This window comes from Macaca nemestrina, chromosome 19 (assembly GCF_043159975.1).
Source record: "Macaca nemestrina isolate mMacNem1 chromosome 19, mMacNem.hap1, whole genome shotgun sequence".
In the NCBI taxonomy this organism is placed as follows: domain Eukaryota; kingdom Metazoa; phylum Chordata; class Mammalia; order Primates; family Cercopithecidae; genus Macaca; species Macaca nemestrina.
Genome location: NC_092143.1, coordinates 10,452,095 through 10,469,512, shown reverse-complemented (window position 1 = coordinate 10,469,512; position 17,418 = coordinate 10,452,095). Strand labels below are relative to the sequence as shown.

The 17,418-nt window shown below is 36.8% G+C and overlaps 1 protein-coding gene across 2 annotated transcripts in view; it reads left to right on the top strand.

Moving 5' to 3' along the window:
* The window catches only part of LOC105476952 (docking protein 6), a 445,591-nt gene that overhangs the window by 379,286 nt on the left and 48,887 nt on the right, over positions 1-17,418 (top strand). The window contains exon 8 of one of the 2 annotated variants that reach the window (XM_011733257.3): positions 853-1,831. The exons of the other annotated variant lie outside the window; for it this stretch is intronic. Within the exon in view, the coding sequence (XP_011731559.1) occupies positions 853-1,016 (164 nt within the window). The 3' untranslated portion in view covers positions 1,017-1,831. Of the gene's footprint in view, positions 1-852; positions 1,832-17,418 lie in introns of those variants that run through there. 2 annotated transcript variants of the gene reach the window in all.

Here is a 17,418-nt window from a genome sequence, read left to right as displayed (position 1 = left end):
TGAAAATTAGCCATGCATGGTGATGTGCGCCTGTAGTCCCAGCTACTCAGGAGGCTGAGGCAGGAGAATCACTTGAACACAGAGGCGGAGGTTGTAGTGAGCAAAGATTGTGCCACCACACTCCAGCCTGGGTGACAGACCAAGACTCCATCTCAGAAAGCAAACGAACAAAAAGAAACATTGAAACATTGAAGGTTATGTTTCAGTAATATAGAATATAAGGCTTTCAGGGACACAGTCTTTCTATATGGAATATAATATTAAACAATGTCTTCTGGTATGTATGCGAGTATATTCATTATTCAATTGAGACCTTGGTATTGACAAGTTACAAAACTGAGCTGAGATTTTAAGTGAAAATCATGTGATCATGTTATGTGTGTCTGAAGGTGTGCAGGACGAAGAAAGCTCTGTTTCTGTTCTGTTTTTCAATGGACACCAAAATGTAGATATTTATGGCCTCTCTACGGTAGAGCCATGTGTAGTAGCTATGGGATTTCTTAATTTAGCCTGTAGATCTCCACTGATTTCTCTGTTCACTGGATGACAGACGGCCATTTGTCAGAAATATTATGGTGTACACTGTGTCTTTGCAATGCCCACAAACAATTTCAGCTACCAAGAGAAAACACTCTGAAAATAGATTCCAAAATTCAACTGATCATCTGTTTGTCTCCCTTTAAATTTTTCAGAGGAAACTGTCAGAAGACAGTTTTTTCTAGACTTCATCTGCACTCTTAAATAAAGGATTTTTTCTATAGTGCTATAAAAATAATAAGCTTTTGCCAAAGGAAGAGTGAAGAGTGTCTAGTTGGTAAGCCTGACTGATGTTTTCTCCCATGACATTCCTAGATTGCTTGAAGAAAATGCACCCTTGGTTATGTATGGCGTCACTCAGCACCTGTTCATGGATAATTCTACACGCAAAACTGTACATGACTTGGAATAAACCAGCTCTAGTTTTATCATTAGTGTTAATTGTAAATACATTATCTGTAATCGGAAATAAATGTTAGTGATATCATGATTTATGACATGACTTATCACCCAAACATATGAATATGCCAAGAAAATGAAACTATAGTGGGTAAAGCTTATGAAAAGACCGTATCTGCATGGAAATTTTTATATTCTAGGAGTAATTGTCTCAACTACAGATGGAAAAGCTAGGTTTCAAAGTAGATTTAAAATGGTGTTATGAGGGTTATAGAATATTGGTTATTTTAATTAACATTTTCAGATATTGAAATCATTTACCAATTTATGCAAATGAAATCATTTGGAAGTTAAATTTCTAAAATTGTGACCTTTTCCCTGTCAAATAAAAATGTATCAAGGTAAAACTGATCTTTTCATCCAGATGAGTACTCGGCTTCATATTTACCTTTTGAAAGAAAACTCTGTTATGGTTATAAACAAGTAAAATTTTATTTTCTAGCAAAAGAGATATTTCATTAAACAAAAAATTATTTCTGGAATTGGGCAATTCATAATTCACATTTGAAATACAGAATTAGCTTAGGGCAACTAATAAGAATGAAAAATATAGCAGTTCTATTACAGCCCATGGTTAATAAAATACTGTGAAAAAAGTGGAAAGATTATAGAAAGATTAGCTATAGAGACTACAGGAGGAGTGGATGTCTTGAAAAGTAAGTTCCTTTTTTTTCTGTCAGTGACCAGAGTTTTTTATATCCAGAACTACCTGGAATATGTGTTCTAAGATTTTCTAAAGCTTCATGCATCTTCCTGAAGAAACTGTCTTAGAAGTTAGCTCCACAAGACAATAGAACAAGTTGTTTCATTAAACTCTTGCAAGACAGGTGTGGTGGCTCACACCTGTAATCCCAGCACTTTGGGAGGCTGAGGCAGGAGAATCGCTTGAACCCAGGAGGCTGAGGTTGCAGTGAGCTGAGATTGTGCCATTGCACTCCAGCCTGGGTGACAGAGTGAGACTCTGTCTCAAAAAATAAAAGTAAAAAATAAAAAACTTACAAGAAAATTCTTATTTTAAAAATATATCAAAATAGGTCACATGGGATTTAAAACACAAGCTTGCTATTCACTCCTACTATCCTCTCTGAAGTGTGACCCATAATCCTTTTCCCTCTCTGTGGGTTCCAGATTCTCATTTCAGTAGCCAGCATGTGTGTGCCCTGTAACCCATGAACTTTGGAAGAAATTGACAGCACCTCAATTCCAGGTGTGGCCGCACTAGTGAGCTTAATTGGTATATTTGGTTTGCTTGATCAAAGCCCATTGAATCAGGGATAGACATGACCCGGGCAATGAAAGAGACTTGCATCTCAGCCTTTTGTTCAAAAGTACTTCTCACCCACCAGGCTTAACTGAGAGAGCAGACAGCTCCTACTGTGGCTGTGGCCAACCTCCTTCCACAAGAGTGACCGCGCTACAGTGAAGCCAACACTAGCACTGTGCATCCAATACAATAACCATTGCCACATGTGGCTGTTGAACACTTGAGATGTGATTAGTCCAAATTGAGATATACTATAAGAGAGAGACACACCAGATTCGAAGATTTAGCATGAAAAAAATGCATCTCATAATTTTTATATTGCTTACATGTTGAACTAACATCTTTTAACACAATATATCCAAAATATCAAAATTAATTCTACCTCTTTTTGCATTTTTGATGTATCTATTAGTAAATGTAGCGTTACATTTGTGTTTTATACACTACGTGCATTGGACAGCATGGTTCTAGTATGATCCAGGCGCTGATGGCATTCTTGAGTGGCCAGATCAACCAATTGTGAGTTCTACATGACCTCTGGATTTTCTAGACACAATTCAAGCTATCTCTTTGTTTTTTTAAATCACTTTGTATTTGTATTTTTATTTATAATCAAACCCATCCAAATCAACACTCTGGTTTTATATTTAAGCACTTGATTTATCTGTAGAGTTATTTTAAAAATACAGGCCAGGCGCGGTGGCTCAAGCCTGTGGTCCCAGCACTTTGGGAGGCCGAGACGGGCGGATCACGAGGTCAGGAGATCGAGACCATCCTGGCGAACACAATGAAACCCCGTCTCTACTAAAAAAATACAAAAACTAGCCGGGTGAGGTGGCGGGCGCCTGTAGTCCCAGCTACTCGGGAGGCTGAGGCAGGAGAATGGCGTAAACCCGGGAGGCGGAGCTTGCAGTGAGCTGAGATCCGGCCACTGCACTCCAGCCTGGGCGACAGAGCAAGACTCCATCTCGAAAAAAAACACCTATACTCAATTTTTCTTTAAGATTCTTATAATTTTCAATGACTATCATTTACTTTTTCAAAAAGCATAAAATTTTAGTGCATTCATGTTTCTAAATTTATATTTAAAATATTAAATGTTCACCAATTGATATTTAAGGATTTTCTGCCCTTGGCTGGGCGTGGTGGCTCATGTCTGTAATCCCAGCGCTTTGGGAGGCAGAGGCGTGTTGATCACTTCCGCCCACGAGTTTCGAACCAACCTGGATAAACCCCATCTCTACCAAAAAATACAAAAAATTAGCCAAGTGTGGCAGCACGCGCCTGTAGTCTCAGCTACTCGGGAAGCTGAGTGGTGGGAGGATCACTTAAACCCAGGCAGAGGCCGCAATGAATTGTCATTGTGCCACTGCACTCCAGCCTGGGCGACACAGCAAGATTCTATCTCAAAAAAAAAACAAAATAATAAAATCTTTCCACCCTTTTTGTTAATATCATTGCCATCATAACAGATTACAGGTTAATTTTTGATATAGAAATGATAAATGTATGTGGGCATAATTATATTCTAAAGTAAGAATCCCATAATTAGACATGAAATATGGACTTATATCTAATTGTTAGCTTTGCCCTAGACAAAGCATCATGGTTTTGTATGGAGTTTTTTATATATAAACAAATTATTCTTATATTACAGTATCAAAAGAGCACACTTTATTTTATCAATTTAATATTAAATGTTATGCACTTCTAGTTTACTATGCAAGTAAAATTGCGATTAATTTCTTTAAAAATTGCATAAGATTAAGTGAAAATGGCTATCCATCATCACTTCATGTTGGACTAATTTTATTCCATCCAAAAAAATTCATTAATTCATAAGCTATTCCTAAGCCCTTATCAAATATGTCAATGTAGTTATTCCATAGGGAGAAAAAAAATCTATTTCCACAAGATAATTTTTGTTTTTATATAAGATTTTCACACTGTGTTTTTGAAAAGTTAATGAGCGATTCATCAGATTTTCCATTTTCTTGGTCATGGATCATTAACCTTAAAGAAATGCAGGTAAAATGGACTTTACTATGTTTTTATCATTGTAAATCTCAAAGTCAGAGAGACTGTTTGTCACCCATGCTGGTGCTGAAAATGCAGTTCAAACCCTGATTCCACAAACACTAAAAGGCAACACCTTAAACTGGGAAGCATAAGCTCATGTTGCACGCTATAATTAAAGTACACTCAGTGTCCGTTCGATGCGATGGCAAATGATGGTGTGTGGTGACTTGCTTTTCCCATTATTGCTGTCATATAGGACACATAATTCAGCAAATGCTTCCATTTCCCAGAACTCTTATGTGTGTGATGACAGTCCAACATCAGCAATGTTCTATTGATAAAGAAGATAAGATTGTCTGTTGGGAGCTGGACACTAAATTAAAGATTATTTGGATGATGTCTTACTGAGTATCTTATTCATCAAATCTAGAATTTAATTCTGAGATGTAGGTTTGCAGTTACACATTTGGTTCAGCAAAACATTTTTATACACTGGGTCTTGAAATTCTGTTGGTCCTGTTTTGCCCAGACATCTATAATTATCTCCTCAAACTATATAACTATGGTGGTCTCTGTTTCAATTCTAATAAAAACCTGTGACCCTCATTCTGCAGCCAAGGCCACTGTGGTTTAGCAATAAAAAGGGATATTCACGTGAAAAATATGGAAGAGCATCAAGACATTAAATCAAGGCAGATTTAGTTATTGGGAATCTTCTTTTGGGAACAGATTTGCCATTAGTCCATGGGTATGCAGATCTAGCAACCTCAAGAATTCTTTTTGTTCCGTTGCCTGATTTGAAACTCGGTCACTGCCTTTTTATCTCAATGTGCTTTGTTGCCATATTTCTGATGTTTCTTTCCTCATTCCTGACATTACATTATCCATTACATTATTCATTTCTCAGTTGCTTCCTTTCTTATGATTTATGCTATAAGTTATCATAATACTTTGTGGAAACTTGGTATACAGTTATTAAATGTGAATGTGAATCAAATATGATTAAAATGCTCTTTTACCTCTCTTTGTTAGAAAGGTAATGCTCTCTCAGAGTTAGACCTTCAAATTAAGTCATACGTACTCAGCTAGTCATAATGCCAATTAAAATATCTTCAGGATTATAGAATTGGGGAAGTTATACCAAGTAAAAGACTTTTGCATATTTGGTTTTGTTTATCAATTATGCTTTCCTGTTGTATGTGTTTGATATTTAAAATACTCTTATGAGGAAAGGGGAAAAAAACACCTATATTTATTTAATGGTTTCCACATGCTTGAAAGAATAAATCAAAACTTGACATTGAGACTATCTAAAAATTCATTGACTTACGCTTAATGTGAAATTTGAGGCCTGTATTCCCAGAAAACAACCAAAGCACATGATAATCTAGCAAAAAAATCGTATATTTGATTTTTGAAATATGTGTTGATCTTAAAAATTGTGTTTTGATACAAGCATATTTCATATGTTAAACAGACTGCTTCCCTTTATTTTACAAGTCTGAGCTTTCAATGAATGAGTCACTTGTGGCTTAACCTAATTCCTGTTCTGAATATAATCTTTAGTATAAAGAGTCAGCCTTATGGAAAAAAGAGATTGATGTAGAGTTGAAATAACGGTAATGTTATATTACAGAAAGTGATGGGGAAAATTTGGTGAGATCAATTAATTTTCCTCAGAACTTAAACACAAGAATAATGCATAATGAAGTAGCATACCAGTAGCAAGTGTTCATTTTCTGGCTTTGACATACAATGTATGGTTTCAAAAACACTCAGAAGGTAGTCCATTAGCACAATGGATTAAACTGGGTGCCCTAAAGTTCTCCTCACAAAGCAGGATACACACCCAACAAGGCACCTAAGGAACATTTTACACTATGACCAGTAAAACACCGAGACGTGCACAATAAAGACAGTAAACTGACACTTTGCAGACATTTTGTCCTATAAAATTCATACATGTGGGTATGTTGAACCATGTGATTCCTAATTTTGTAGGTCAAAATTCCTAATATTTTGATTAAATACTAGCAATTTCAGATGGTTTGACCTAATTCAAAAATGCACAGATCCCAAGTATACAAATTGATGGCCAGGCTTGGTGGCTCATGCCTGTAATCCCAGCACTTTGGGTGGCTGAGGCAGGCAGATCACTTGAGGTCAGGAGTTTGAGACCAGCCTGACCAACATGGTGAAACCCCATCTCTATCAAAAATATAAGAATTAGACAGGCGTGGTAGTTCACACCTGTAAACCCAGCTAGTTGGGAGGCTGAGGCAGGAGAACAGCTTGAACCCAGGAGGCAGAGGTTGCAGTGAGCTGAGATCACACCACTGCACTCCAGCCTGGCGACAGAGTGAGACTTGGTCTCAAAAAACAAAACTTGATGAATTTTCTCAAACTGAAAATATTTGTATAACTAGTATTAAGATCCAATACTTTTTTTGGTCATAATTATGTGGCTTTGTCAAAGTAGGACAATATAACATATTTCCTTTTACAGTGTGTTAGCTTTATTTGTAACGTAAGTATTTAGACGGGGGGCATGTGGACCTCCATTCAGATTCTCACCTTGGGTTCATCTCTCTGACAGTGGAAGAGAAAATTGAATCAATACATTATAAGGAAGAATCATGAAAGTCATTTTATTTGTTTTTCTTCTGTCAAGGGTCACAGTCTTGTGCTGCCTGTTGTCCAGTGTATGAAATCAATTGTTTTATATGTTGATACAGTTTTTTTAATTGTTTACAACCAAAAGGTAAAGCCAGCTCATTCCTAGATATTCCATTACAACCAGAACCAGAAATCTAGGGCACACTGCTAAACTACCTCAAAGTGAAATAGTGGTTCTAATATGATACAGTACCTGTTTTCAGACTTCTTAGCTAAGACAGATACATGAAGGGAAGGAATATGTGCTTCTCTAGAACCTGGGAGAAGACCTAAATGAGTTCTCAAAAAGACAAACTGTCTTTATTGTCATACCGAAAGGGTTTTAACTAGTCTGCTTTCTCCTCCATGCTCTACCTGCATGCACTTTAGCCTAAATACATTCGGTCTCGGCAATTAGCTTACTTTTGAGGGTGTCCATACCCAACAGGTGCTATCACTTACAAGTTTATTTCTGCAGAAGTTGCTGAGTCACCAGCAGCTCTAAGATATTATGAAATCCTCCAATGTCCTTCTGGAGCCACCTGGGGGACAAGGGTTTTAAATGGCAGAGAACTCCTGCATGGCATCCTCAAGTCTCCAAACATCTGTACTTTGTCTAGAAGTCAACTCCCAAGTGCCTAAAGGATTATTAAATAACCAAGGGTAATCTAGGTCTCTTCTGGATTAAACTGGGGGCCCTAAAGTTCTCCTCACAAAGCAGGATACACACCCAACAAGGTACTAGAACTGGCACGTTACTAGTTGTGTGTGTGTTAATGTCATTAGGAATCTAGAAGTCTCCTGAGTCGTCTTCTCACTCACTTTTAAACAATTGTATAGTTCACAAACACGGAGGGATGACTGACTTCCTGCAGAATGCAGCCACAATTTGTAAGCATAAATGGGCTCTTTGTAATGAGAAGAAATTAGAGGGTTCTTTTCCATTTTCATTGTGTAGAATGGAAGTTTTTAATGATATGTAACCCATAACAATTAAGGAGTAGATGGAGATTCCAGCATTAAGGTAATGTTAAGCATATGATCTGTTTAAACTTGGCACTTAACGAACAGAGAGTAAAGCTATCCGAGGCGTCCTAACTGATTATTTGGAAGACTGACAAAACTGTTCGGCATAAAACAATATGCATTAGTGTCATCAGAATGTGTAAACTGTAATCATAATGCCTCTTAAACGTACCCATGTCAGTAACAGAATCGCTACCAGGTAATGAAGACAGACTCCTTGGTGAGAAAGAGCTAGCTCATTTACTTTTTATTATGTCCCAATCTGTAAATTAAGAGCATAAAAAATTGGTCCAGCTGCCCTGTGTTTTCACTTTCAGCAAGGCTATCTCATGAAATAATGGAAATGTTTTCCCATGAATAACCAAAGAACAGAAATAATGCAACTCATTATAATACAATGGAGTATGACTTCAACTCGTTTTAACAAGGATGGTATTCCCAATAAACAGTTCCTTAAAACAGAAAATTAGCAGGCATTTATTGAGGTTCTTTAAAGATAAATGTTTTGTTATTACTTTGTAAGGAATTCTTTCCAATAATAATAACCAAGACCATATATTTGAGTTACAAACATGACCATGAGTCAAAGTGACAATTGTGAAAAATGATGCTGGTACAATTTTGTCTCCCTAATTCTAAATTTCTTCTTCCACAGTGATGAGTACTTATTCATAGGCTTTATAAAAATTAAATATTTGTTAAATAAAATAATATATAGTATATATGCATCTAAAATCTGGCTTTACAAGTAAACTAAATACCTCTTATAGGACCTTTTACTCTTATTTCATTCTAGTTTGTTCTTTCCAAATCAAAAATTAATGCTTGCATTATATTGGTAAATCTCCCTAAGTGTTCCCAACTCAACTATAAAGTGGATGACCCATTATATTGGGTAAGGTGTGTGTATGCGTGTGTGTTTGTGTGTGTGTGTGTGTGTGTGTAATTAAAATGAAATTCAACAAATGAAACTGAAATTATCTCTGTATTTTATAATACAAGAAACTGCTGTGCACTCTGCCCCTTTTTCTGTAGGGGTGGTAAGCAACTGAGAAGCTGAGATTGTTTATATTCCCAAAGATGACATTAAAAAGAAACTTTTTACAAACATTCTTGGCAGTATTTCTTTTGCCAAAATTTGTATAAATTAACTACCTCAAACAGATTAAATATATTAAGCCTAGTTTTTTTCCCAAACCTGTCCATGCTAACCATTAAGATATCAGCTGGAACTATTTGAATATCATCTTCGGAATAAATTTGTGAACACTTTTTCTTCTTTACTTGATTATCCAGCAAGTTTTCTGCCACTAAGTCCCCTACACAACAGTAAGCACATTAGGGAAGGCTGCAGTGTGAGTCTCTGGTGATGTTCCACTATTTCTGAAACACAAAGACACTTTTCGTCCCCTGTGACTTCACATGCACAGTATTGAAAAGGCATTATTGACTCCTCTTTGTTGCTACAATGGAGTAACAAGACCAAGGTCCTCAGGGTTGAACAAGAGGGTACAGACCAAACCCCAAGTCCTCTATTATCTGTGACCAGAGGTTTTGTCAAAGGAGAGGATGTCTCTTAATCCATCAGGAGAAGCACCAGGCACCTGTGCAAATTTAAAAGTTGCTGTGTTTCACCACGTTTCACTCCTAAGTGGGAGTTGAACACTAAGAACACAAGGACACAGGGAGGGGGGGAACATCACACACCGGGGCCTGTCATGGGTTGGGGGGCAAGGGGAGGGATAGCATGAGGAGAAATACCTAATACATGCAGAGCTTAAAACCTGTGATGGGGTGATGGGTGCAGCAAACCACCATGGCACGTGTATAACTTTGTAACAAACCTGCAGGTTCTGCACATGTATCCCAGAACTTAAAGTATAACTTTAAAAAAAAATTGTTGTTTCTAAGAACCACTAAATTATAAGGTCTAGAACGTGTTTATAATTAATTATGCAATATAAAGCATATGCTAAATAAGAATATTTATATTCTTAAAATACTATATAGACAATATTAAGATCTTGGTTTTCTATATTTAGCAATATACACAGTAATGCAGGGTTGCATTGCTATTGGGCTTTTTTTTTTTAGAAATTTTATTTTTGTGGGTACATAGCTATATATATATGGGATTCATGAGATATATTGATATGGGCATACAATGCAGAACAATCACATCAGGGTAAATTACCTGAAACATTGATCTTTTCTTCGTGTTACAAACAATCCAAATATAGTCTTCTAGTTATTTTTAAATGTTCAATAAGTTGTTGTTGACTGTAGCCATCCTGTTGTGCTATCAAATACTAGGTCTTATTTATTCCATCTAGCTATATTTCTGTACCCATTAACCACCCTACCCCACCCTACCTCACCCTACCCCACCCTTCCCTACCCCACCCTACCCCACCCTACCCCACCCTTCCCATCCTCTAGTAACCACCATTCTACTCTCTATCTCCATGAGGTCAATTGTTTTAATTTTTAGCTCCCACAACTAAGTGAGAACATGCAAAGTTTGTTTTTCTGTGCCTGGTTTGTTTCAGTTTAAGTGATGACCTCAAATTCTATCCATGTTGTTACGAATGACAGGATCTCATTCTTTTTATAGCTGAATATGTCTTTATCCATTTACCTGTTAATGGATACTTAGGTTGCTTCTAAATCTGAGTTATTGTCAATAGGGCTGCAATAAACATGGAAGTTCAGCTAACTCTTCAATACACTGATTTCTTTTCTTTTGGGAATATACCTTATGGATTGCTGGATCATGTGGTAGCTCTACTTTTGGTTATTTGAGGAACCTCCAAACTATTCTCCATAGTAGTTATACTAACTTACATTCCCACCAGTAGGGTGTGAGGACTCCCTTCTCTCCACATCCTCACCAGCATTTGTTGTTGTCTGTCCTTTGAATAAAAGCCATTTTAACTGGGGTAAGATGATACCTCAATATAGTTTTAATTTGCATTTCTCTGATCAGTGATGCTGAGCAGCTTTTCATATACCTGTTTGCCATTTGTATGTCTTCTTTCGAGAAATGTCTACCCGGATCTTTTGCCCATTTTAAAATCAGATTACTAGATTTTTTTCCTATAGAGTTCTTTGAGCTCCTTATATATTCTGGTTATTATCCCTTATTGGATGGGGAGTTTGCAGATATTTTCTCTCATTGTATGAATTGTCTCTTTACTTTGTTGATTGTTTCCTTTGTTGTAGAAGCTTTTTAACTTGATGTGATCCCATTTGTCCATTTTTGCTTGGGTTGCCTGTGTTTGTGGGGGTATTACTCAAGAAATATTTGCCCAGTCCAATGTCCTAGATTGTGTCTCCAATGTTTTCTTTTAATAGTTGCATAGTTTCAGGTCTTAGATTTAAGTCTTTAATCCATTTTCATTTGGTTTTTGTATATGCTGAGAGATAAGGATCTAGTTTTATTCTTCTACATATAGATATTCGGTTTTCCCAGCACCATTTATTGAAGAAATGGTCCTTTCCCCAATGCATGTTCCTGGTGTCTTTGTCAAAAATGAATTCACTATAGAGGTATGAATTTATTTATGGGTCCCCTATACTCTCCCATTGGTCTGTGTCTCTGTTTTATGCTATTATTATGCTGTTTTGGTTACTATAGCTCTGTATTATAATGTGAAGTTGAGTAATGTGATTCTTCCAGTTCTGTTCTTTTTGCTCAGGATAGCTTTGGCTATTCTGTATCTTTTGTAGTTTTATTGTCTTTTCTGTTTCTGTGAAGAATATTATTGGTATTCTGATAGGAATTTCACTGAATCTGTAGATTGCTAGGTAATATGGCAATTTTAACAATATGGATTATTCCAATCCATGAACATGGAATATCTTTCCATTTTTTGGTGCCCTCTTCAATTTCTTGCATCAGTGTTTTATAGTTTTTGTTGTAGAGATCTTTCATTCCTTGGTTAATTCCTTTTTGATTGTTTGCTGCTGACATATAGAAATGCTACTGATTTTCATATGTTGATTTTGTATCCTGCAACTTAACTGAATTTTTTTTAATAGTTTTTTTGGTGGCGTCCTTAGTTTTTTCCAAATATTAGATTATATCATCTGCAAACAAGGATAATTTAACTTATTCATTTTGAATTTGGCTGCTCTTTATTTCTTTCTCTTGTCTCATTGCTCTAACTAGGTGCATTGCTACTGTGACCCAAATTCCAGTATGTAAGAGAATCTCACCCATCAAAAATAAGAATAAGTCCTTTGAACCTTGTAATTACAACATGTTACATGCTTTTCCAGGTTTTGCTGTCTTTGATCAATTTGCTAAATCGTCCTTCAGGAGATAATAAAAAGTAATGCAAATTATAGAAAAACAAGAAATAAGTCTCCATTGAAAATTAGTAATGATCCATTGAAACAAAGACTGACATTGAAAATGAAGAATAACTTAGTGACAAAATGTATTCAATTTTATAGCCAGTCATCTTCTAGGAAATAGATAAATATCCAATATTAGAAACTATTACTTGCAGCAGCATTTTTCTTTTATTGTATTAAATGTCCTACTTTTAATAAATGGTACCAGAGGATCAAGAAACTATCATTTGTATACTGCTTCACAGGCTGAAAGCTGAGAACAGTAACTCAGTAGTAGATTGACTTATAGTTCTCAGGTGAGTTTTCAGACTTTGACCATGATTTTCAGGTTATAGAATTTTTGAAACAGTAACAAAAACAGACATATCCATTTAATTTAGAATAGCATCCACAAATAGTTATCTACAAACACAAGGCACTGTCCTAGGCATATACTATTTTTACCTATCTCCAAAGAATTTGTGTCCATCTGATGGTCCACACATAAAGTGGTGGCTAATGGCGAGACCAAGGTGTTGACAGAAAGGCCAGCTAGTTGATTACTGCACCAGAGTTTCATAAAGTGACATTGCTTTAGTTCCACACAACTCCAGGGCCACTTTACATGTGTAATTATGGTTGCATGGACACCTATATCACAATAACAAAATAATGTTTTATTTTAAATACAATCTTTTTTAAACGGGAACTTAAGACTTCTAGGGATCTGAGGAAAGGGTTCAGTGTAAAAATTTTCTTACTTTTAGGAAACACTGCATTAAATCATATAACTGGAACGTGACAGAGCCAGAATTTAAACCCAAGTTTTCAGAGTTCTTTTCACTACTGAGGAGAAAAGATTTCTTAAAAGAGATAGCACTTTCCCAACATCTTCTGCACATCTGGAGAGAAAGAAATCACCACTACAGGAAAAATAAATGGCATTTTCATTGTTCCTTGAAGAAAAATAACCCTACACCAAGAATTATAGGACAAAAGCCCAGGGGGATATTAAAGTAAAAGCCACACTCAACGAAACTGAGGCCTCTTCTCTTGTTTTGTTGAGATGCTGTGATATCATAGACATTAAGTTTAGCCAAATACTCCTCTTTCTATTTGTTTTTATTTAATATCTCTGACAGAATTATGAAGCTTCAGATGAATACTCATAGTGATAAATGGCAGACCGCTCTCCCAACACCCTGAATGGAAATTTTTCATTTTGCTCAGTAAATTTTTGAAATAATCCTGATATGTGTCATGGTGGTCATCACTTGGATCCTGCCTACTTTCCATGTCACTGGGGCCCCGTCTTCACGGCTTCCCTCCCAAGCATCTCCAGTACTGTTCAATTATACATGATTCTGTCAAATACTCAAATTCCTTTTAGCTAGCTTTCTACAGAAGTATCTGCCTTTTGTACTGTTCTAGGGCAAGCAAGCACCCTGCTAGAGGTCTGCATTAATCTCATTAGCGAAAGGAGAAAGTAACTAAATGTAAAATGAATGCCTATTTTCAATTCCATCAAAATATGGGGTTTTTTTTACCATTGATTTTTCAGCTCTAAAATCCACTGTTTCTGTTTCATTAAATGAGGTAGTACTTTGCCTTAGGAATACTGGCAGTGGGAACATTGACAATGTTTCTTATTTCACAGAATGGGATTTCAGAACAGATATGCCAAATGAGTTGAGTAAGATTCCACTCCATCACCATACTCCTCATATTCTACTTCTAGATAGGATGCAAAGCAGGGGTCTCAATCACCAGGCCAAGGACCAATACTGGTTTATGGCCTGTTAGAAACTAGACCACAGAGCAGGTGAGCAGCGGGCAAGCTAGTGAAACTTCATTTGTATTTACAGCCGCTCCCCATCACTCATTCCTGCCTGAGCTCTACCTCCTATCAGATCAGCGGCATGAGATTCTCAAAGGAGCATGAACCCTATTGTGAACTGCGCATGCGAGGGATTTAGGCTCCATGCTCCTTATGAGAATCTAATGCCTGATGATCTGTCACTGTCTCCCATCACCCCCAGATGGGACTGTTTAGTTGCAGGAAAACAAGCCCAGGCTCCCACTGATTCTACATTATGGTGAGTCGTATAATAATTTCATTATATATTACAATGTAATAATAGAAATAAAGTGCAAAATAAATGTAATGCACTGGAATCATCCTGAAACCATTCCCCACCCTGATCCATGGAAAAATTGTCTTCCGTGAAACTGGTCCCCGGTGCTAAAAGGTTGGGGACGTCTGATATAACTTCATTTACAATAACTCCATTATTCTTGGAGTTAGGACGCCTGAGTTTTCAACCCAGTTTGTTCACTAACCTCTTAAACAACCAAGAAAAGTGGATGATCAGCTCTGAGCTGTACAATTCTCATATAAGATATACATCAGTTGATAGCAAAGGCTGTTTAAGCTTTAAAATGCTTAGCCCTTCCATTTTTTTCATTCAGAATGTTTTACAGTGGGTGTAGAAAACTTTCATTCTTTAAAAATATGTGATGAAGGATATCAGGCTATTTCTATAGAGCTAAAAATATATTTATATTTTGAATTATGAAACAGTGTGTAGGAACATCTTACAAAACTTAATGGTAATATATTGAAAGACAGCACAACCCAGTTGCCAGAGAAAGCAAAAATCAAGACAAAGATCTTGGAACAACATTGTTTAATGTGAGAAAAAGGTTCCAGTTCTCTGACGCCTGTATTCATTTAACAAATGTTTACTAAGCACCAACTGTGTGCTAGGCAAAGGGCCAGGCCTTCTTTATAACAAAATTCGTTCATTATACACACTGATTGATTTAACGACAGCCCGTGTGGGAATTTTCTGCATTTGGCAGTCAGGATAAATGGAATGTCTTGCAGCACTCAAAGTAAAGGTCTTTAAGGAGAAGTTTTATCTGCTTTTAACCACCACCTAACAAGTGGGAAAGAAGAGACAAACAACTCTATGTGCCTGCTCAGGTTTATTTTCCTCTGAGTAATCAAACCGTGGAAAGCAGCTTCGACCATGCAGGGAAAGAGCCAGCCACTGAACTGTGATCCGCACTCACCCTGTAACAGAGGGCCTGGGGCACTTTCTAGAAGAATGAGTTTTCTGCCTGAATGTTTCTTTCAGAGAAGAGAGAAATGAAATGTCACGGCAATTATCTGGGCAGCGGCAGTGCAGGGAAAGCTGGCTGTGGCCAGAGTCCCAATTACTGGATGAGGCAGAGAAGGATCCCAGCAACTCCTGTTGCTTCAATGTGAGCTCAGTAACAGCGTGATGGAAAGGATGAAAATTCCAAAGAAGGGTCTTGGAAACTCACAGATGAGCCTAGCTTGCTTTTGTAAGAAGGCTTTTGGATCCACATTTACAAATAATTTCTCTGATCCCCAATTCTGCCATTCCACATAATGAGAAACTGTTAACCAAGAATCTGTCTCCAATGATAATAGCAGAGTGCCCTCCTTGCCCATTCTTTCCATTTTAATTAACTTTTTATTAACATACATAAGCCTAATACATGCTGGCCACAAGACAGCAATTTCTATTCACTTTCACCTGTTTGCCAGCCTTCTAAGAACATAAGACTGCACCATCTTTGATGGTACTTTGTCAGTAAGAGTTCTGATAGGCATTAACACACCTATCCTTAAAAATAGAGTGTGCTGTGCACAAAACATAGCACACATCGATTTCAAAAAAAAGACCAGTCTTATGAAATAGTTTATGGAAAGATTAAAGTCACTGGCAATTCCCCATCATGAATGAATTTAGAAAGTGTACCTGTCAAATTAGCACATTTGTAAAAATACTAGACCAAGTACACATGTCCAGAAAAGAGGCACAGTCAGGATCTCCACACTGTGAAGCCAGCTGCAGGAATCTGTGCAGCATTGGCTTGTAATTCTCATATGCTCGTTTCTTGAGCAGCCTAGAATATTGAAGTTATTTTGCTGTTACATAGCTCCGCCTGAAGCTGGTGTCTTGAAAAGAGGTTAAAGTTTGGATTAAATAAATCCTGAGTCTGACTTAATGTTTTTCTTTAGTAAGATTCTTGAAAAGAGCTTATTTTTGATGAACTGACTAAGCTGGACTATAGTGATAACTCTTGCTGGAAATTGTATGTGTCAATCTAGTAATTTCTTTGAAATTAATCGACTATTTCCAATTACTAACTTACCTCCTGATAGATGAAATTGCCTGTATTTATCAGGAAATAATTAAAAACCAATACTTTACACCTGCACAAAACCTACCCCAAATGATAGGGCTTCTCACCAACTGAAAAGAATAGAAATGATTTTAAATTTAATTATGTGTTGGCATTGCTCAGATATAACTCATCTAAGATTCTTTGAGAAGAGTTACATCTTTTTTATGGGAATGAAATGCCGCCATCACTGTAGTCAGATAATTTTACCCACTGAAAATGCATATTAAATGTGAAAAATGTGAAGTTGTAAAGTTGTTAGAGTGTTGCCTCAGGCAGTTAACATCTTGAGATATTAACCTTTATAAAATACGCTCATACATTAAGGCAGAATATAAACAAAGCAGAGGCAGTAATCCTCTATTTTGCTAGCACTAGGAAAAATAACAGCCCAATTTTTAGTCTACTAATTTTTAAAATATACAGAATAAAGTTGACATAACTATTATTGCAAATCACATGTCTTCTACTTATTAAGACTTTCTCACTGTTTTACCAATGAGATGTAACTTTTCCTCTCTTGAATTGCCATGACATTTTTTTCCTCCTTTTCTTATTTGGCACTTACTGTTTTCTATTTGGTATTACAGATAGCATTGCATAGAGCTTATTCTCCCTAGTTTTCAGGTTGTAATATTTTCTTACTTCCTCATAGTTCTATCACTAAGCCTTATATTGTAGTCATTTCTTCTTCGTTCTTTCATCAAATATTAAGGCAGGCACTAGTGCGCTAAAAAAAGTGATCTTTGGCCAGGCGCGGTGGCTCACGCCTGTAATCCCAGCACTTTGGGAGGCCGAGGCGGGCGGATCACGAGGTCAGGAGATCGAGACCATCCTGGCTAACATGGTGAAACTCCGTCTCTACTAAAAATACAAAAAAATTAGCCGGACGAGGTGGTGGT